Source organism: Epinephelus lanceolatus, chromosome 23, assembly GCF_041903045.1.
Source record: "Epinephelus lanceolatus isolate andai-2023 chromosome 23, ASM4190304v1, whole genome shotgun sequence".
NCBI classification, from domain to species: domain Eukaryota; kingdom Metazoa; phylum Chordata; class Actinopteri; order Perciformes; family Serranidae; genus Epinephelus; species Epinephelus lanceolatus.
The window spans coordinates 4586533-4607956 of NC_135756.1; the positions used below are offsets into that span (position 1 = coordinate 4586533).

General features: G+C 37.6%; 1 protein-coding gene across 4 annotated transcripts in view; it reads left to right on the plus strand.

Annotated features, from left to right (window-relative positions):
- eps8a (EGFR pathway substrate 8a, signaling adaptor) overlaps positions 1-20722 on the plus strand; it is a 73001-nt gene extending 52279 nt beyond the window's left edge. For 3 of the 4 annotated variants that reach the window (XM_033614706.2, XM_078165330.1, XM_078165331.1), the window contains exons 10-21: positions 223-349; positions 3080-3168; positions 3250-3324; positions 3597-3745; positions 4683-4869; positions 4960-5093; positions 6614-6725; positions 7479-7619; positions 10123-10369; positions 11358-11541; positions 12043-12175; positions 15623-20722. In XM_033614706.2, coding sequence (XP_033470597.2) covers positions 223-349; positions 3080-3168; positions 3250-3324; positions 3597-3745; positions 4683-4869; positions 4960-5093; positions 6614-6725; positions 7479-7619; positions 10123-10369; positions 11358-11541; positions 12043-12175; positions 15623-15733 — 1689 coding nt within the window. In that variant the 3' untranslated portion in view covers positions 15734-20722. The remainder of the gene's footprint in view (positions 1-222; positions 350-3079; positions 3169-3249; positions 3325-3596; positions 3746-4682; positions 4870-4959; positions 5094-6613; positions 6726-7478; positions 7620-10122; positions 10370-11357; positions 11542-12042; positions 12176-15622) is intronic. The other variant, XM_078165332.1, reaches the window with a different exon arrangement.
- Positions 20723-21424: the final 702 nt, after the last annotated feature.

A 21424-nucleotide genomic window follows, 5' to 3' on the forward strand; every position in this document is an offset into this window, starting at 1 on the left:
ACAATAGATAAAAGATTTAAGCTGATTGAAGAATGTAGTTTGATTTAAACGTAATCAGAGTTCGGGAGCTTTGAGGGAAAATCTGGTTACATAAAGGAAAGATACGAGAGTGGCGAGAGAACTGACCTCCGCTCTGTTGGTTTAGGTTTAATCATTAAAGTCTGAATAAATGTCTCGTTAAACACAAACCTCAAGGTGACATTACAGCTTTTATTTTGGCAGCAAATCCTGAACCACATCCTGGACGACATTGAGTTCTTCGTCACCAAACTTCAGAAGGCTGCCGAGGCGTTTAACGAGCTCTCCAAGAGGAAGAAGGTCAAGAAAGGGAAGAAGAAAGGTCCAGGAGGTGAGGAGGGGTACTGGTTTTACTTGTGATGGCAGGAAACCAGTCAGTGTTTCTGTCACCTCAGAGCAACATGTGGAGTTATTCTCCAACTGGTGATTCATTTTTATAGATTATTCGTCCTGCATGAGGAAGTGAAGGTTTCACTTTACAGCAGCCCCAAATCTAAAAATACACAATAAATGTCAAAGCACTCAGTGAAACCAGAATAAACAGACGTCACAGACAAACTGATGGAATCAACTCAACTTACTCTTTAATGTTGCGGCAGTTTCTCTGATTTCCACCAAGGATAAAAAGATGAATCTAATAATTTCAATATATTTATTTACATGAATTCACAAGGTTGAATTTAAATCTCACGCAGACTAGAGAGTTAAAAGTCTCTGGACCCTTTTTAAACAATCTGTAGCTAGTAGTCTCAAGTGCATTAAGGGCCCGGGTCCACCAAAGCGTTTTTTTTTTTCTCTCTGAGGCCAGTGTATTCTTGTAATGCTTTACAACGCTGTGCTACAAATGCCGGCAGCATGGCGAGGCACTGATTCTGCATTCTGAGCTGAGTGCTGCTGGTTGGACTTTTTTTGTCTGCGCACTGAGAATTGAAAAATGTTCAACTTGTCCAACATTCAATCACAGTGGAAGAGAGACAAACTGTCCCATCTTAAAGAAATCTGTTAATATTCTGTGTTTCCTCCATCCGTCCTCACTCCCTGCATGCTTCAGCCTTTCCCTCATCCAAAGCAAGTACACCACCTTGTGCCAACATGTTGACTTTTGCAAATATTCTGTATCGTAGCAGCTAGACGCGACTATCTTAGCTAAAAAACAAGTTTTGTGCCTCTAAAGGGTTCTCAAATGCTCTCAGTTGGAGGTTTCCTGAGGAGCACCTGGCGTTGTCAGTTGGAAACGAGGCCTTAGGGCAAGTTCAGCTCCACTTTTCTGGTTAATCTGAGTGCAAAGGAAGGTGCAAGGGGTCGAGAAGTTGTATTTAGTTCCGTTACTAATCAGTTGTGTTTTGTGCAAAACATGAATACAACTAATAACGGTGTCATTTCCCTCCTGTTAAAAGCCAGGTGGACCTGCATCTGCTGCACTGCTGTGTACAAGTGGTTTTCTGCTGAGAGTAATGCAGTCAGAGCAATAATGTCACTGCAGCAAATATCATTTAAGCAACAAATTAAAAACTGTATATGTAAATCTGGCAGAGGAAACAGAACTAAACTTCTAGTCTTTGAAATAATGAATGAAGTTGATCCTCGTGTGTGAATGTGCACAGTGTCTCTCTTAATGTGGAGTCAGACTGCAGCTCTGCTCTGATCTCTGCTACATTCACATTTTACAGAATGTCAATGTCATTCTTATTTTTTCTGTTTGGGATGTTAATGGGTGTGAACCCCCACAGTGCTCAGGGGAGGTCGTGGATTTATATAAAAGGTAGAGACCAGATGCCAGACACAGCACCAAAAAAAAACCCTGCAAATATAGTGAGGTGAAACGCCAAACGACAGGGAATCTGGCGTTGGCTTTTACTTTTAATTTGCTGGTGAGCGTGTTTGCAAACAGTAACTGACAATCCTGTGTAGCGTACTTTTAATGATGTAGTATTTTATCAACTCACAACCTGTCTATAGAGGAGCATGTTACCATCTGAATAATGTGCCCTTTAAATAAGGTTTCCTAGCTTAGGAGTGATTTACGAGGTTCCCAGAGCAACTCTGAGCAAGGAAGGGACAGAAACTTTTATCTTAGTGAGGAGGTGTGGTTGATCCCATTGCTAGGTGTGATGCACTCTGTTAACAAATGTGATTGGTTTCCACCATTTTTCTCTTAAGCCTCTTAAAAGTCCTCCTCCCTGCTCCTAACAGTTTTTCATCTTAGGAGCTCTTGTAAGGTCTTTTATCTTTACCAGGACCTAGTCTTAACTTTAAGGGGAAATTCTAAGAAAATGTCACAGTAGAATTTCTTCACGAGGAACAACTCTTTGTATGAAGAAACTTTGTGAATACAGCTGCAGGTTTTTGTTGCTCCATGGCTGAATCGCTTTCTGCTGCTGCAAAATAACAATACACCAACACTTCACATGACCACACCTCTCTTTAAGACCTTCATGCCCATGAGTGCAGAGACGGACGCAAGTTTATGTGCTACTTACACAACGTGGACGCTGGCTTTAAAAATGACGCCTGCATCAGTCTGAAACTAACAGAGTTGGGCCCTGTTGCGTGACGCTTTGCGCCAGGTGTAACATCGGGCCCTTTGCTCTGCTGCTCACATGACTTGTGTCCCAGACTGTTGCCATGGTGACATGAGGGTGTACAAACCACACAGCTGATCTCAGACCAGGTCCTTTATCAGCATGATGTTATTAATCCTTTAACAGTCACTGAGAAAAAAAACAGCTGTGAAACTTTGTGAAGCTTTTCTGAAGCTGGTCAGTAACCACACAGCTTCACCACGTGAGGTCATGAGGTCCGGTACAAAGCTTCAGCGAGAAGAAGGTTTCCAAGGTCGAGAATGTGTGCATCACCCAAAGCATGATGGGAATTGTAGTGCCAAAACTTCCCATTTTTGCTGAGATTTGTGGATCCAAAGTAATGAAATATGAATATGAGCTAATTACAGAAGCATCTCCATCTTTCTTGTCGCCGCTTCAGAAGCTTTTTCACCTTCATTACGTTAAAAATGAAAACTTTTTGATTCAACTTGTTGCTCTGTGTGATTTTTGTCCACCAGAGGGCGTCCTGACTCTGCGCTCTAAACCTCCCGGTGAGGACGAGTTTGTCGACTGTCTGCAGAAGTTCAAGCACGCCTTCAACCAGCTGGTAGGATCATCTTCATCATCCTCATCCTCTGATTGTAGAAACATGTTGTGTTGAACACGCCTGTGTTTGTGTGACCTGCAGGGGAAACTCAAGGATCACATCCAGAACCCGAGCGCAGTCGACCTGCTTCACTTCCTCTTCTCTCCTCTCAGGATGGTCAGTCGGCTCTTTAACACTCATTTATTTATCCTCTAAACAGCTGAAGATGTTTTTGTTTTTAACTCTCTGGAGTCTTTTTGTCGTTTTGGTCTCGACGCTGTGAAGTACATTCATCATTTAATAATGTATTAATTTAAATTTTTAACATTTAATTTTGTTTCTGAACTAAAATAAAACTTTGCGACAGAAGTTCCCACTGCGCTCTCTCCTGAGGTATAAAAGAGTCAGTTTGACTTTGAGCCTGTCCTCCACCTGTCCTCCACCTCCAGGTGATCCAGGCGTCGGGCAGCGTCGATCTGGCCCGCAGCGTCGTGGTTCCTCTTCTGACCAGAGAGGCCATCGACTTCCTGCACGCCTCAGGAACAGCCGAGGAGAGACACGTCTGGGTCGCCCTAGGAGACGGCTGGACCAAATGCAGGTGAGATCACGACACGGTCTGAACTCTGCAGGTGACCTGCTGTGACCTCTGTTTGTCAGTAACTGGAGGCTGTGTTGATATAAAAGTCAGTTTTACCTTTGTAGTAGCAAAGATTTCTGCACACTCACATCTGTGCAGCGCTTTAAATGGTCAATAACAGCTATAATTCTACTACACTATAATATTATCGTTGATTTTTCCTTTATTGTTGATTTGTTTTGCACCTGTTTTACATTTATTTTTTTATTAATAACTGAATAAAATGTGCCATTAATTGGCATTTCTGTTTTAATTTGCTTTTTAATTTATTAATTAAATGTATTAATTCCTCTGTTTATTTACTTTCCTATTTAGTTTTCTCTTTTACTTATTTATTTATTTATTTATTTATTCATTCATTATTACCTTTTTTATTTTTCCCCTTTTTATTTAGTTTCCTTTTTAGTTTTCTCTTTTACCCATTTATTTATTTTTTAATTGATTTATAGATGTATTTATTTGTTTACCATTGTATTTTTCTCCTATTTATTCACTTTCCTGTTTAGTTTTCTCTCTTACTTTTAATTTGTTAAATTTATTTTAAATGTATTTATTTTTAAATGTATTAATTTATTTATTGTTTTCCCATTGTATTTTCTCCTTTGTTTCCCCAAGCTTATTTATTTCTCTATTATTGTCTATATACATTTCTCGACACATTATCTTTGCATTTCTTAATGAAATGTAATGAAGAAATGGATAAAGAAGTGTTCATGTGTGCAAACATATTAACCCGACATTTGCAAAAACAGTGTTTGGTAATGTAACACATTGAGTCAGAGTGTGAACACCCAGCAGGCAGCTGTTACTCTGCTTCGCTCTGACTCAGAGTTTCATTTTGACCGTCAACATGTTCTGATAAACTACAGAGATTAGATATTGTTTGATGTGTGTGCAGGTTGGAGTGGCCGAAGGATCATTACTTCCCCCCGTGTGTGCTGACGTTTCGGGACGGCTGGGAGCCTCCAGTGTTCCCAGTGCACCCAGCTGTGACTCCGTCCAGAGAGCAGGAGCTGACGCAGCTGGCCGAGAGTCTCGCCAACGCAGAGATCCAGAGACAAGAGGAGCTGAGGAGCAGACTGGAGGTTCATATCTGCACCATCATGCGTCACATCCTCCACAGTAACACAAACTACATCCCATATTAACATAATGTTTCCTGTGTGTTTGTGCAGCAGTCGGCGGTGCAGAAGTTCCCTCCTGCAGACGGGTACGCCTTCGCAAACACCTCCTACAAACGCATGCAGATCCTGGATCAGGAATCGGCCATGGCTGCTTTTAAACAGGCCGTCAGCCGCCGCGTAGACCGGTAACTCTGAGGTCACATGATGCCCTGGAGAACTGATCCCAGATCTGCTCTTTACTGCCTGTTAATCTATGGAGGAGGAAATGTGACTTATTCATCATTAGATACATAAACACTGAACACACATCAGTGAGAGCTGAAGGAGATAAATAAATATACCAATAGATACAGAGTTCATTAGTGAATACATGTTTCAGATTAATCAGGACATAAATTGTTCATCCAGTCATTCAACCTTTATTTCTTTTTTTTTTTTTTTTTTTTTTTTTTTTTTTACAATGACATTGAGTCAATTGCAAAAACAAAGGAAAGGAAAACAGAGAAAAGGCACTAACATTATAAAAATAATATAAAGCCATTGAAATTTTACAATTAGGGAAAAGAAAAATTTGTATAATTAAGATGTAATTAAAATGCAGTTATGTGTAAATTGTGTAAAATGTAAATTTTGCACTTATGACCGATAATTGATGGTAAAAGGAAATTGTAAAAAAAAAAATAAAAAAAGCAGGAGTTAATAAATGTTTTAATTTGTTGTTACATTTTTTACATTTAATATTTATTTAAGTATTTTTTAGATTTAGGTTTTTTATTTTTTTCTATTTCAGAAATAACAAATAAAATATAGAAATAAATCAAAGATATTTAAATTTAAATTATTTATTGAATCAAATATGTATATATTCAAATTTGTATTTATTTTAGTACTTGTTTATATGTTAATTATTTAATTCATCAGTCAAAAAATCAATCAACTTAATTTTTCGCCAGCAGTCATGCAGCAACAGGATACATACATTTAGCACATCAAACACTGAGACCATAAAACATAACTACATAACATCTAAGACATAAATACACTGTAAAAAATACTCAGTCAATTAAAAAGCTTTTTTAAAACAGCAACTTTTAAATGTTGATGATGAATAAGACATTTTTCATACTCTGTATAAATCATATAAATCCTCCTCTGAACTGGACAAACTCTCTCAGCTCCTCGTTCTGAATCTGATTTGTTTATTTATAATAATCTCTTTATTCTGGGTGATTTAACGTTCTTCTGCTTGTCTGGAGAAAACACGTCAATCTGAGAACAATAATCCAAACTCCTCAAATGTTTCCTCTTCTCTGATTTGATCTTCTTCTTTCTCACTCAGACCTTTTCATCTCTGAAACTGAATTATTTTAATTAAATCACATCTTTAAATCTTTTTTTCTCTCAGTAACTTTTTCTAAACTCGGGACACTTCTCCACGGCTGTAATATCATTACCATCACATAACCATCATACCTCAGTCCCCTCATTATTTGCTTATTGAATTCATAATTGGAAATCATCTTTTATTTTTAATATTTTGACATTGTGTTGTGTTTTATTTCCATTCATTTGTAAAAGTATTAAGCTGTTTGCACTTTTAATGGTTGAAACTTGTTCCAGTAGCTACATATACTACATACACTTTTTCTGTGAATATTGTAATTAATAATAATTAGTGATGTTTTGACTGGTTGATTTATTTTAGGAGTTTTGATGCCGACAGCAGAGTCCAACCAAAACTGTTTGCCAAATCTAAATATGACTTTGTGGCAAGAAACAACACGGAGCTGTCCGTCCTCAAAGACGAAGTCGTCGAGGTTTGCTTTTTATATATCTCTGTGATTATGAAGTATTGATTTCATGCAACAGTTTGAAATTGGTCTGAACTATACATATTATTTCATTTTATTTTTTTAAAGAAAATTATATTTATAATTTCAGCAAGGTGATGTTTAAATGAAACTGAGTGTTGAAGACATAAAGTTGTGTTTTTAAATTTTGTAGCCACCAACCAAAGTCCACACCTTTTCTCAAAGATTAGAAAAATCATAAAACTATACATTTAATTTAATTTCATATTTCAGTTTCATCTTTTCTTATTTGTATCTCACTACAGTTTGGTCTGGTGCCAGGAATGTCACTGTGGTAAAGAATATAAAATCTCTTTATTACTATTATTTATTTTTTTGCCCCAAAAAGTCAAATTTATTCCAAAAACTAAAAAGAAAGGGATCAGAATCAACCCGACAAATGTATGCAGTATATTTAGATTAATCAAAACACCTGCTCAGGTAAATGACTTTGTCAAACTTTCAGAAATATTATCAGGGATAAATATCAGAATTTAATCTGGTCAAAACAAACAAGCTGACCTATTTAAACTTTATATATGCTTAAATATTACATTTACATTTTTTTCAGGCCCAATATTGATTGATCTGCCAAGGACTTCACTTCCTGTATAAACTAAACAAACTTTATATTACTTAAACAACCACCAATAAAATGTGAATTAAATTCTAAATTGAAGTTTCTAACAAATTGTCTAATCCCTGAATCTCGTCTGTCAGGTTATTGACGACAGGAAGCAGTGGTGGAAGGTTCGTAACGGCTGCGGGGCGTCCGGCTATGTGCCAAACAACATCCTGGAGATCACCAAAGCTGTGGACATTACCGGCAGAGGAGAGCCCATCTACAGCCACACCATACAGGTAGGAAACACTTCATCATTATTCACCTCATCAGTTTCATCACATCATCACATCACTGTCTCATCTCCGTTCATGTGTTTTATTTTGAACTGTTAAAGCTTATGATGCCAAAGAAGGAGTTTGAGTTGTTCAAGGTAGGGTGACTGTTTTTAGTAACGAGTGTTTTTAGCGTGCAGAGTTTTTAGTGTAGTGGAAATTTTTAAAGGAACAGTCTCACATTTTTGGACAAAGATTAATTTATATTTTTTGACTCAACAAATAGCTCCAGTGCTAACTACTTGGTGTACATATGTTTAATAAACAACGTGAATCGCTGTGAATGAGTGCTGGAAGGTGGAATTTTTCCATTTTGAGGCTAGCAATTTCCCTCTGCTATCAGTCTCTGTGCTAAGCTAACAGTCATTAGCTACAAACAGAATTTGTAATACTTGATATGCTTCCTGTATGGAGCTACCATAACACCAACTAGCTACAAACAGCTAGCATATGTTAGATATACTAGCTGTTTTTCAGCTACAGCTAGCAGTTTCCCCTTGCTTCTTGTCTTTGTGCGTAGCTAAGCTATAAACCTGTCCTTCTATAATGCTTGTTAGCTACAAACTAGTCTCGCCACCAGACAATCAGAGATCTCCGCCTTAATAGTCTGGGGACACTCCTTTCTAAAGTGTGTTTAACACACTGGAGAAAACAGACGGCAACAAAGCAACGCCTCTTACATTTTTGAAAAGGACACGCCCTCCCGGAAATGTGCGCTCCCCCTTTTCTCGTCCGCAAGGAAACAAACACACAGAGAGCTTGAAAATGGATGCCGAGAGATTTAACTCTGTTTTATCAAACGTGTGCTCAGTCCACAAGATTGTGGAAATGAAGGACTTACAGCGACTTTGTTTAAAACTTTTAACGCAGTCGGACTATGTTTACAAGCACAAGAGTTCAGCGAGCCACCGAAGGACCGCCCTGCAGATTTACTATTGGTTCTGCAACGTAGGGAGCTTTTTTTTAAACTCTGAAATTGTATCCGCCCATCTAAACACAAAATCACGGAGAAAGACATCAGTCTTTAGTTAAGCAAAGCGTCTGAAGACTGACTTGTGAGTCTAGCTACAAACAACCACCGTAACATTAGCTGTAACAACAGTGAGCTACAAACAGATTTTATAATGTTGGATTTGCTCTGTGTATGGAGCTGCAAAAACAGCAGCTGTAAACAACTAGAGCGGTGTTAGATGTGCTAGCTGTTGTTTTTTGGCTACAGTTAGCAGTTTCCCCTTGCTTCCTGTCTTTGTGTGAAGCTATGCTAAACCTGTCTTAGTACATTAATTGTTAGCAACAATCACCATAACATTAGCTTTATGTAACAACAGTGAGCTACACACAGAATTGATAATGTTGGATATGCTCTGTGAGCTACAAAAACAGTAGCTATTAACAACTAGCATAATGTTAGATATGCTGGCTGTTTTTCTGCTACAGCTAGCAGTTTCCCCTTGCTTCCAGTCTTGGTGCTAAGCTAGGCTAAACCTGGCCTGTGGTTGGCCACAAACCTCTGAAATAACACGAGTTTTAATAGCATTTGTATCAAGTTGCCAGTTAAAAACCACATGTTGGATTTGCTCCCTGTAGTTATCATAATGGCAACTATCTTACAATAACAAACAGTAGCATAATGTCAGCTGTTTTTTTGCTATCAGTTTCCCTTTGCTTTCTGTCTTTGTGCTAAGATAGGCTAGGCCTGTCATGACATTGGTTAGCTACAACCAAGCTATTTATCAGTGAGCTAGAAACACCTAGCATAATGTTGGATATGCTAACTGTTTACAGCTAATGCTTCCACAGAGTCAACTAGCTAGTCTGTTTGCTAACCAAGGCTAAACACATCCTGGGATCTAGCATCAGTTAGCTACAAACAGATTATAAAATCAGATGTGCTAGCTACACTCAACAGGCTGCCAACACTTAGCATGGTGTTAGATATGTTTATAGCCACCATAAAATCATTATACTCTCTGTTTTGTAGCTAAACTTGCTAACAGTTTTCCGTTTGTGTCGGTTGTCTGTGTTTGTGCTAAGCTAGGCTAAGTACGCCCTGGATCTCAAATCAGGTTGTTGATTAGACGGCTAACAGGATTATTGTGAATGTCAGACTGTTCCTTGAAGTGTTTTTTAGGGTTGAATCTGTATTTTTAGTGAAATCTTAGCTGGTTTTCGTGGATTTAATTGCAGTGAATTTCTTGCTGTGAATAAAAACACTTTGTTTCATCACCACCATGTTTCATTTTTTCATTTCATTTCACGTTTCCAGCAATTACTGGGAGAGTTGAACGAGGTAAACACCAAACAGATATTGAATTTCACATATTTAAGGTTCAGACGGTCGAGTGAATCTGTCAGTGTTCGGATGGTGATGCATTTTCTGTTGTTTTGGCTTTAAGTGTTTTAAAACCCAAATAAAATGTGTCTCCAAGTATCAGAATTAAACCTCCACATGTCCTCCACCTGTTAGAAGCAGACTACCAGGACAGACTACATCCCCAGTAAACCAGTAGCGACTCCAATGCCTCCTGCTCCAACACCGCCCCCTCCGGCCCCCACCAGGCTCCCCACGCCGCCGCTGCCTCCTCCAGCTGCCGAGCCCCCAAAGCTGGCCGCCAGCGGCAGTGCAGTCAGTCGGCAGAACAGCACCACGTCCAGTGACAACAGCAGCGTCGTCACGAGGGACCACAACAACCAGAGGCCTGCATCCGTCAACCGTGAGTCCAAGTCAGAAACTCTGTAGCATGAATGATGTCTCAGTTTGTACACTACAAAAAAATCTTATTTTTAAAAACATCTCAGACAAAAAACTCCTCATCATCAAGTCATTTTTTTAGTTATTGAGTTTTAGTTTTCTAGGTTTTATTTATACTTTCCTAATTCATCTAGTAACACTTCTTTAAGTGTCTAAAAACATAAAAAAGAGTCAGTCAATCAGTCAATCAATTTTATTTATAAAACCCAATATCACAAATCACAGTTTGCCTTTTTGAAGTTTAGGTAATTGATCTATTTCTTCTGGCTTTATTGATAAATACAATTGTGTATCATCGGCATAACAGTGGGAATTTACAGTGATTTCTAATGATGTTGCCTAAGGGAAGCGCATATAAAGTGAATAGAATTGGCCCGAGCACAGAACCTTGTGGAACTCCGAAACAAACTTTAGTATGTTAAGATGATTAATCGTGAACGTGAATGAACTGAAATCGATTGGATAAATACAATTAGAATATTTGAAAATACAATCACTATATTTGGAAAATGAAAAAAACTATGTAATAATATTCAAGAACAATATATTATTTTGACAACATGACGTTTAAAAAGTAAAGGTGATATTTTAAGAATACAGTTGTAATATTGAAAGAGGAAAGTTGTGTTAAATTTGAGGAATCATAATGAAAATAAAGTCACAGTAGTGGGAGGAAAATATTCCTTTGAGAACAATACATTGTATTTATCAGTCAGGTTGTTAGTTTGTGCATTGAGCATTGTAAATATTAATAGAGCTTAATAATTCTTGAAATATTGTGACTCAAAATATTAAAATTTATTTATCATAACACTGCAGCATTTTCACAAAGTCTCAAATTGTTCGTCCTTTTCGTGGCTCCAACAGTGATAATCATATTTATCAGATAAGGACAGTTCATTGATTGTCAACACTCTGTACAGTGACATGTTTTCATACCTCTCCTGCAGGCAGGAAATCCAATATGGAGGAAGTTCAGGACGAGCTGATGCACAGATTGACTTTAGGTCGCAGCGCTCAGAAGAAGTTTCAGGTTCCGTCTCGCAGCGGCAGCCTGCCATCCAACAGCATCACCTACGACTCATCACCTGACGACGTCAAGGCCTGGTTAGAGGCCAAAGGCTTCAGCCCAGTGTGAGTATCCACAGACAGTCTGTCAGTTTAATCTGTATATCCGTCATACTCAGACATCTTATTTTGATATATGTATAATATATATATTTTAGTCAAATTCAAAGTTATGAATTGGAAGTAAGAAAAGTGACATAAAACAAAAGTGATGACTGTTTAAGTCAAACTTTGTGTTGTAAAAATTAGAATTTTAAGTTTAAAAAAAAAGGCAAAATAATTTGACACTTAAAAAGCATATGATTACCAAATTGTAAAATATAATAATTACTACTGAATACTTTATTTTTTTTAATGTTAATATGACTGAATTTATGGCTTTTCACTATTTAACATTGAGGTTTTAGTGATTTTAAACTGTAGGATGTCAAAAACTTGATTTTGAATTTTTTCCTTGGTTTGCCAGTTAAAAAAAAAGTTGATAGAGACTAGAGACTGACCTGTCCAGGTGTGTGCAGATGTGCGTTTATTGTATCAGACCTGACCATGACTGCTTCCTGCGTGCAGCACCATCACCAGCCTCGGCGTGCTGACCGGCGCTCAGCTGTTCTCGCTCAACAAGGAGGAGCTGAAGACTGTTTGTCCCGACGACGGAGCTCGAGTCTTCAGCCAGGTCACCGTCCAGAAGGCCGCGCTGGAGGTGGGTGTCACAGGTCACACATGACATCATCGACACCAAAACACCTTCAGACTCAAATCTTTGTTTCACCCTGAAAAATAACACATCTATTCTACAATCAGTCACCACACCAAATTCTCAAGTATGCACACAGATACACAGCCTCTGATTGGTCGACACTCGACCAAATGCATCACGGGATAGATTCTTGCCCTCAGTAGACTCACATAACAACAACAACTCCTTTGGATAAATATTCACTGAAGACACTGATGGATTCAGTAGTTTTGTAAAGTCTCTCGAAAAACACTGCTGTTATATGTTGGATTACAAAGTGTCTTCTGTCAGCTGCAGTGTGTTGAGCCCTGTTTCCACCAAACACTTTCAGTATGGTACCTTTGGAACCAACAGAAACCCTTCAGACGTACCTAGACCCTAGAGTTTCCACTGCAAACAGTCCTCTTAAATGTGGGCGGGGTTGTTGTCACTCACTGTTCCGTCCAGCACTCACTGTATTTCCTCCTTTATCAGTCTGCACCTGGTTTATCGTCCACAGAACGAGGCTGCACGCCGACATTTTCAGAACAAAATAGAACAGGCTGCAGTGAGAGTCTCTCTCCATGGGATATTTAAAAATAGCAGCTTTGTGCATTTAGTCCTTCTCAGGCAAGCTCAGGGGTTTAGTGTTGCTGTAGCCCACAGGAACGACGCTCGACGCTTTTTTTTTACGGTTAATATATATTTTTAAACTCTTGAAGATCCACTCATTAAAAGTGTCGTCTAAGAGAGACAATAAAACTAAAGTGATGGTCAAAGTTGTCACAGTGAAATTTAAGGTGTGCTGATTGATTCACGTCATCAACTCATGCATTGAGTAACATTACAAGTTAACGTTCCACCTTAAAAGTTGCCGGCACTCGGCCCAGTGAATGAAGTTATTTTTTTCTCTTTCATTTTATTGTTCTAGTTTACTGATATATGAACAGAGGTTACATAAAACCAGAGTGACCGTCCTCTACTGACCAATCAGACTTCAGTGTTCACAGCTCCACCTTTTAGTACCAGATCTGTGTGCTAGGTACCCCAACAGAGGGGGGACCAAACATGGGGACAGAACGGTTCCATTGGTACCATCCACAACTTTACACAGTGGAAACAGAAAAAATGGTACCAAACTGAACAGAACCACACTGCTCAGTGGAAACAGGGCTTTTGTGTCTGCGTCTCACAGTATATGTTCAGGGTCTTTTCTGTCTTTAAGCTTTCTATCCCCCAACACTGCCAAGGTCTGGTGTGTGGTGTCTATTTCCACCTGCAGGTTTTCTTCTGACCCTCCTTTGATCTTCTGAATCTGTAACCACATTCATTAAGGTATCGTGTTCATAAACAGATGTTCACCACTTCGTTCTGTTGGACAGAATCAAAGGAACAATGGCAGAAACTTTTTTTATGGTGACTCCATCAGATTAAGACTCATCGTTTTGATGTGGACTCGGAAAAAATGATCACAGATTCCTGACTTAATTTGGACTTTATGTTCTCCTGCTTGTCTTGGGACCTGGGACATATTAGTCTTAATTTTTCAGGACTTGTAGGTCTTGACTTTGACGTGGAACTGGACTTGAGGGTTGCCGGTCTTGACTCTGGACTTGTTACTTGTAAAACAATGTCCTTGTCCTCCCTCTGTAGTAATGTCTGATTGTTGCCTGTTTTTGATATTCACCATACAAATAAAAACGATGAGTCTTACTCATACTGTAGTCCACAGGTGTTTCTCAAGCAGCACAGAAGGTGTTTGTTTGAATTTTCATGTTAATTGATTAATTAAGATAATAATTAATTTCCTGAATCTGTCCGTCAGAACGAGGCTCTGGACGTTTCATGTATAGCCGCATTTTAAGGTAGTGCCAGTATTTGTCTTCCTGCTGTGGCTGTACAGTAAGTCCTCCTTAAACTCCCTGAATGAACCAGCTCCAATATGTTCCACTTCCTGTTGACCTCTGACCCCGCCCCCGTCCCCTGGAATGAGATCTTAACAGAAAACTTGTGGTCTGTGTGCTAGCTTAGCTTTGATTAGCGGTCAGCTAATCGTACAGATGCTACTTTCACTACCAGCTTCTCCTCAGAGCTCTGACAGAGATTTACCTGATTTACCTTTACCTCCTTTAGGACCCTTCTCACCTGCAGCTGGTCGCACAAAGACGTCAAACAGCTCAAAACTAAAAAACAGCAAAGAAAAGTTGCAATATTCAAAAGAAAATCAAATGAGGATAAAAAAGTGACTAATTTACCAAAAATTACATAAATAAATAATAAAAAAAGATTATTTAATAAACAAATAAAATGATAGATACATCAATAAAAGCTATGATAAATACATATTTTAATAATTAAATGCATAAGTAAATAAATATAATGAGATATCTAATGTATTTCTGTAATTCTACAAATATATCTTTATTTTTTAAAATTGTATGTATTTTTCTTTTCAGTTTTTAGCAATATATATTTTAAGATTTTACATTTATTTCTAAATTTGTTTTTTAATTTGATTTCTTTTATTTTTATTTCTGTTTTTCTAAATATATGTCAAAAAAATTAAAGAAATAAAGCAAGTGGCAATAAATAAAAGTAAATAATATAATATAGATTTTATTATGCATTTAATTATTTCTATGTTAATGTCTTTCATATTTATTTATTTGATTATAATTCTGAAGTTAGTTAAGCTTTTAATTATTTATGTATTTAATTTTTTGAATGGTCATTTTTTGTCCTCCATGCTTATCCAACATTTTAATAATTTTAATAATAATTGTTCATGTTTATTATTTTATTTATTTTTAATTGACATTTTTTTAAATGTATTTATTTATGGATTTTTTTTTTCCAATTTAAAAAATATTTAATTGTATTTGTTTATTTATTTTTGGTGAGTCTTTCGGAGCAGTGACTCGGCAGTGTAACAGATCTCTGTGCGACCAGTTTTAGAAAGTACTCTTTGTTACCCAGCATGCCCCCTGACTCAAGCAGCTGACTCATACTTTAGACATGTTCATGCACCTGCTCTTTACAGCTCGCAGCAGCAGCGCCAGTCACCAGAAGGCTTCCTGAGGTTGGTTCAGGCCGCTGGCTGCGTTTACATGGAGAATAACCATCTAACCATAGCCAGCGCTGTTAGACTCTGAGTGACCAGAAGATTTTCTCGTCTTCAGCTGATAAAATCTTCTGATTTCCAGGAGGAAAGTGTGTCAGCAGAGACGCTCTGTAGATTGTTGGCAAAGACGCTCAGTCGCTTCAGAGGCAGCGAGACTCAAGACATTTACATTTTGTGTTTGTGTTTCACGTCTAACCGGCTGTTTGTCTTCTCTATTCTGTTTCCTCCCCACGCCCTCACTTCTCTGGATACTCTTCACCTCCTTCTGTCTCTGTTTTCTTTCTTCGTCTTCTGTCTCTTTGTGCCTCCAGAAGAGTTCAGGCTCTGAGCTCCAGGAGATCATGAGGAGGCGGCAGGAGAAACTGGCAGCCAGCACCTGTGATTCAGGGGTGGAGTCTTTTGATGAAGGCAGCACCCACTGAGCTCCACACACACGGCTTCCTCCCTTCCTCCCTCCTGCTTTACTTCCCTCTTTATTTTTTTTTTCTTTTCAAACTGCAGCCTGCTGTTTTCTCGCACTCTTGATCCTCAGGCGGCGGCCGACCATGCCGAGTTTTTGGAGATCATGCGGCGCAGACAGGAGCTCCTCAGCTCGTCTCCATAGAAAGAAATATTAAAAACAAAACAAAAAAAACCAACCAACCAGCCGACTGACTTTTGGACCGTCTGATATTCAAACCGAGAGAATTCTGCCATGTTTGCCTGACGTACACGTGAACACTTGTGGGACTCTGGAGGAGTTTTTGTTGGTGTTTGTAAAAAGTGAAGAAAAGCTGCTCAGTAGCTCAGTTTCCAAAGCAAAGCCTCTCAGTATTAATGAACGGCTGGTAGTTTGTTAGCTTCAGTTTGTGCCTCTCAGGTGGAGCTGCAACGATTTGTCAATTAATCCATCTACAGAAAATAAATCTGCAGCTATTTTGGTAATCTTTTGATAATTTTTCAAGCAGAAATGACTAAACTTGACATTTCCATTCTCTCAAATGTGAAGAGTTGTTGCTCCTCTCGGTCGTACTTTGTAGCAAATTTAATATTTTTTGGTTTGGGAATGTTGGTTGGACACAAACAGACATTTGATGAAGCCACTTTAGGCTGTAGGATATTGAAACAGGCATTTTCCAATGTTTGTAGCCCAAACGATTAATTGAGAAAATAATCTATGGATTAATTGTAACAAATATAATCGTTCATTTCTCATGTGTCGTCACATTTGAGTCACAGAGATAAACATTTGTTTCTGAAAGACTAAACCCCGACAACACTTGCTGCTACATATTTCTAACATGTGGATGTAAAACATTTAGTCCATTGTACAATAACTAACCTGAGGCCTGGTCTGCACAAACACAGGTGTTTTTAAAGCTTTTCTCTGTGTTATGGTCTTTTCGTCCACACAAATGGCATTTTATGTCACTGAAAACAGACCTTTTGTACAGACACAAAGTGATTTTGCCAAGTATGATATGTTCCTGGACGAACATCCTCTTGCTTCTTTAAAAATCCGTTTGTGCTTCGTCTGAGCTAATTTTCCAAATTGAAGTTTATACAATTGAACAAAATCTGTGTGAGCTGCTGCAGGGTTAGCGAGCTAGCTTGCTAACTAGGTAGGAAAATGTGTTAATAGCAGGTATTTGCAACTGAAAATAATGTCATCCTTAATATTTGCTAGTTAATAATTGAGTCTATTGGCAAGCTTTCGTGTTAGCAAAGCCCACCTACTTAGCAAGCTCGCTAAAATTATAGCCTATTGGCAAGTTTACCAGGAACTTAATTGGTGACTCTAAATTGTCCATAGGTGTGAATGTGAGTGTGAATGGTTGTCACAGATGTTTCAGGACTTCGGGGTCGCTGATTAGACTCTTTGAGGACTTCAAAACACCTTCAAATATTAGGAAAGTATTAATCAACAATCTGGATTATGTCAAAGATGGTCACAGATTTATCTTTCAGAAAAGCAGATGTTTAACTCAACGACTTGAACGTACTGACGATAAACGAGAGGCACAAACTGATGTTCGTAGTCCATATAACTGACGAGTTGATGGTTTGTACAGAAATACATTTAAGTGAATGTTGGTTTGAATATATTGTTCTAGTGAACACATTAATAGACTGATTAATATTTACTGTACAGTTCAGATTTTTTTGGCCAAGAACATCATGATATTCATAGTATATTTTTTTTTAATTTTATGATTATATCAAAGGTTTAAATGAATTAATATAATTGATGATAGCTCTGATTGACTGGGAAACAAAAGACGTGAAAATCCTTTCTCTTGAAATGCACAATAACTTTATTACAATTAAAGGACATGACGTGATTTAGAGTTAGAGACATTATTACACACAGATCTCTTGAGATGTTATTAGATTTGGCGATCAGCATTTTTGCACAATAAATAATGAAAATGTTTCTGAGCTGAAGGCGAGTGAAGAATCAAACCTGTAAGATGATTTTTTTTTTTTTTTTTTAACGGCTGTAAAAATCTGTTTCTGCTGACGTTTGTGTTAAAAGTTCAAATGTCGTCCAAACACTGAAGCGAATGTAGTCTGACTCAGCGATCCTCCCTTTGTAAACCTGATGAATGTTTTCTTCAGGGTCCGCCCACCGCCACAGGGAGCCTCGTGTGTTTAGAAACAAACGGTCCCGTCAGTCATCTGACATCATCATATTTTGACCAACATACTGTTAATGTAAACAGGAAGTGCTTGTCATGCAGAGTGACAGCAGCGAACAGACTGTAGCCTCCAGCTGACGATCCTAACGATGACCTGAAGAAACTCTACGAGTGATCTACGACTAATCTTTAATTATACGCAGCTGTGTTGTGAACAGAATGAAGACTTTATAGATTATATAAAACTAAAGCATAATACTGATTTAAACTGATTGTTCTCATCATGACTCTGTTGTCGTTCATGCTTGTTTTATTCAGTCATCTCAGGTCAGCTGAGGCTGCGTCAGCAAATACTGTCACTGACGCTGACTGACGGGACACTATAAACATTTGTTCAGTGGGAGTTGTGTTTTCTTCTATACTATAAATTCTCAAATAGTTAAAGTGTCAGAGAGGCGGGTCTTTGTTCCTAATGTCCACTGTTACCCAGGTGATACAGACTCAACACTTCCTACATGTTTGTTTTCAGGTTAAATTCAGTTTAATGAATATTTCCACAGTGCTAATTCATCCGTACATCAACAGTCATGTCACCACTCAACACTGTTTTCACTCACTAATCATTTCCAATGTCGATCACTGTGAAGCTGCTGTCAGTCAAAGTTAACTCGTGAAACACCCATAAACCTTTTCTGTCCCAAAATGTATCTCAGAGCATCTGATAGCGATAAGAAAAATATTCTGAAACCAAGTTCAAACTCATGCCAAGACTGTCCCTAATTTATAATCTGTGTCTCACTGTGTGAAACTCACCATGACTGTAATGAATGTAACTGATAAAGGATCCTTTATACTTATGATGAGACCGACAAAGAAACTGTATTTAATATCAGTGACATCATAGTTGACACCAATCAGGCACACTTAAAAATTAAAAATTAAAAAAGGAAAATTAAAACAGAAAAACCACTTTGCTAACTATAAAAATGAAGCTTATTATAGTTAAACCCTTTTAAAGTAATTGAATTCAAAATAAAAATTATTTTTTGTTTTTTTCTAAGGTCTAACTGAAACAATATTGTGTACGTATAAATTAAAAAAAATGAAATTATACAGGAAACGTCATCTTTTAGTCAAGTTTGTCAACGCAACAAACACGAGGAGGCATTAGTGGGTATGTGTTTATTGAGACAGGGACGTCTATGTGACTGAGTCATTTGCCTTCACAAAGTGCTGTTTGTATTGTAATAACTATTCTGAACTTCAAAATTATTTTCTGTGACAAATACCCCCTTATTATAATAAAGGAAATTAAACTACTACTGAAATCATTAAAAACTGAATTAAAACTGAATTTTTTTAACATAAAAACTGAACTGAAACGATCACTTAATAGAAAAATAATAATTTAAAAAATAAATAATGAAAAATACAATACCGCAATCAGCAAACACTCTGGAAACTAACTGAAACTAAAACGAACAGAAAAAAATAAAAATTTTATTTATAAAAAACTAATGAAAAGTACAAAACTAATAAATTCTGATTTAGAAAAAAATTAATGCTATATAATGATAAAACGGTGTTCACTTGAGATTGACTTTTCTGAAACCACAAGATAATTAGCTCAGAATAATTAGACAAATCAACATTTTTCCCCCAGTTAACATGATTATCTTGGAAATTAAATGAAAGATTTAATAGAAAAACATTTTCTCGTTTTACTGAATTAACAAGGTAGTTAACTTGTCAATTTTCATTTGCAGTTTATTTCCATTAAAACTTCAGTCAGAATTCTGACATAATTATCTCATTAATTCAGAAAAGCTGAGTAGAATTTTTACTCTTAAGTGAATGTATGATCCTTCTGTATGCAGCAGTGTGAGTTATTATGATACTCAAGATACACTGAATGTGCGTGGTATTAATGGTGAAGTGAAGTGTGCAGGTCAAGTGTTTGGTTTGTGGCAGCAGCAAAAATAAGTGTCAAAGTGGAGAAATTAACAAATGAAACAGCAGCAGAGTGGTCAGTATGACACGACTCTATGTTCTGTACACTACATTAAATTTACCATACAAGTCATTGTAGTAGAAGTGACTCCACCCCTCGTAGTTAAATGTTTCCTTGAGTTTATTCACCTGACCGTTATCTGTTCGTGCAGGTCATGAACTTCCTCTGTCACTGTTCAGTCACCTGCTGCTATTTGAGAATTCACAGTAAACTCTGCATCTGTAAATAAAGTCTCAGCAAACAAAAAGCTGTTTCGACAAAAAATATCAGTAAGCAAAAAAATAATCATTTCTACACAAACTAACGAGACGACTGTTTCTGATCCGTTTCTGCCGAGTAGCCTGAAGCAGCAGATCATCCTCTAGCTGGAGAAATGTTATTTAAACATGTGTATGCTTTCATAGGAGATGTACAAGAATCAGCCAGTACATTCTGAACTCACTGTTGCATCGATTGATTGTATCCATTTTGTTTTCCACTTATGCACTTAATTTTCTCGGGCCGTCCTCGTGGTCGAGTGTAAAGGATGTAAACGGTGGAATAACTGAATGGGAAAGGTGGTTTGTCTGAACTGTAGCACAACACTGTAATTACACTAATGATGATTAAAGCTGAGTAGATGTTAACGAGAGCAGAGTAAAGTGTATTTAGTGAACTGTCCTCGTACCCAAACAGTTCTAGAGGCCAATGAGACAGAAATGTTATTTGTAAGTGTATAGTTTTCATGGTGCCTTTTCCATATAAATCTGCTCATTCTGCAATAAAACATTTATAAAACTCTGTACCAGTCATTCATTCCTTCAAAGATATTTTTATTGACTGTCTGTTTTCATCATTTCAGCAGTTACAAACTAAACGTGACGAACCACATACTCATGTTTTTACATAATTACAGTTAACTAACCCTAACCTTAATCGGTTCACCTATTGAATCTATACTTCTGTCAAACCCACTGATCAAAGGAGGCCCCTGTGTTCTTTATAATGAACTTTCATGTTCAGATTGTATCGCCTCCCTAGATTATTTAAAAGCAGCCAGGGCAAATGATTTTGGGGTTGCTATTCTGGAAGAGTCACAGAAAAACGCCCAACTACTGGAACAGTCTTCCTCACTTTGTGCTGGACATGGACTTTTGCAATTTAAAATATTGCACAGGCTTCACTTACCAAAAAAATATGCTCTGTAAAATGTATTCACATATCAGTCCAGCACCTTTCCAGTCATCCGATCACTCAAAGTGCTTTTTAACCCTTTGAAACCTGAGGAAATTGGCTTGAGAGGAAGTCAGTGAGCAACTTCAGAAGAAATGACCCAAAAATTAGCAAGAAAGAAGGAAATGACCTGGGGAAAAAGTGCTTAAAAATAACAATTCCATAACATAATTATAACATACTGGCAAAATATTTTTCAGTCACTATCAGACGTCCACTGACTGAACTCTTTGGTATTAAAGGGTCTGATCTTGTGTTACCAACTCCCAACA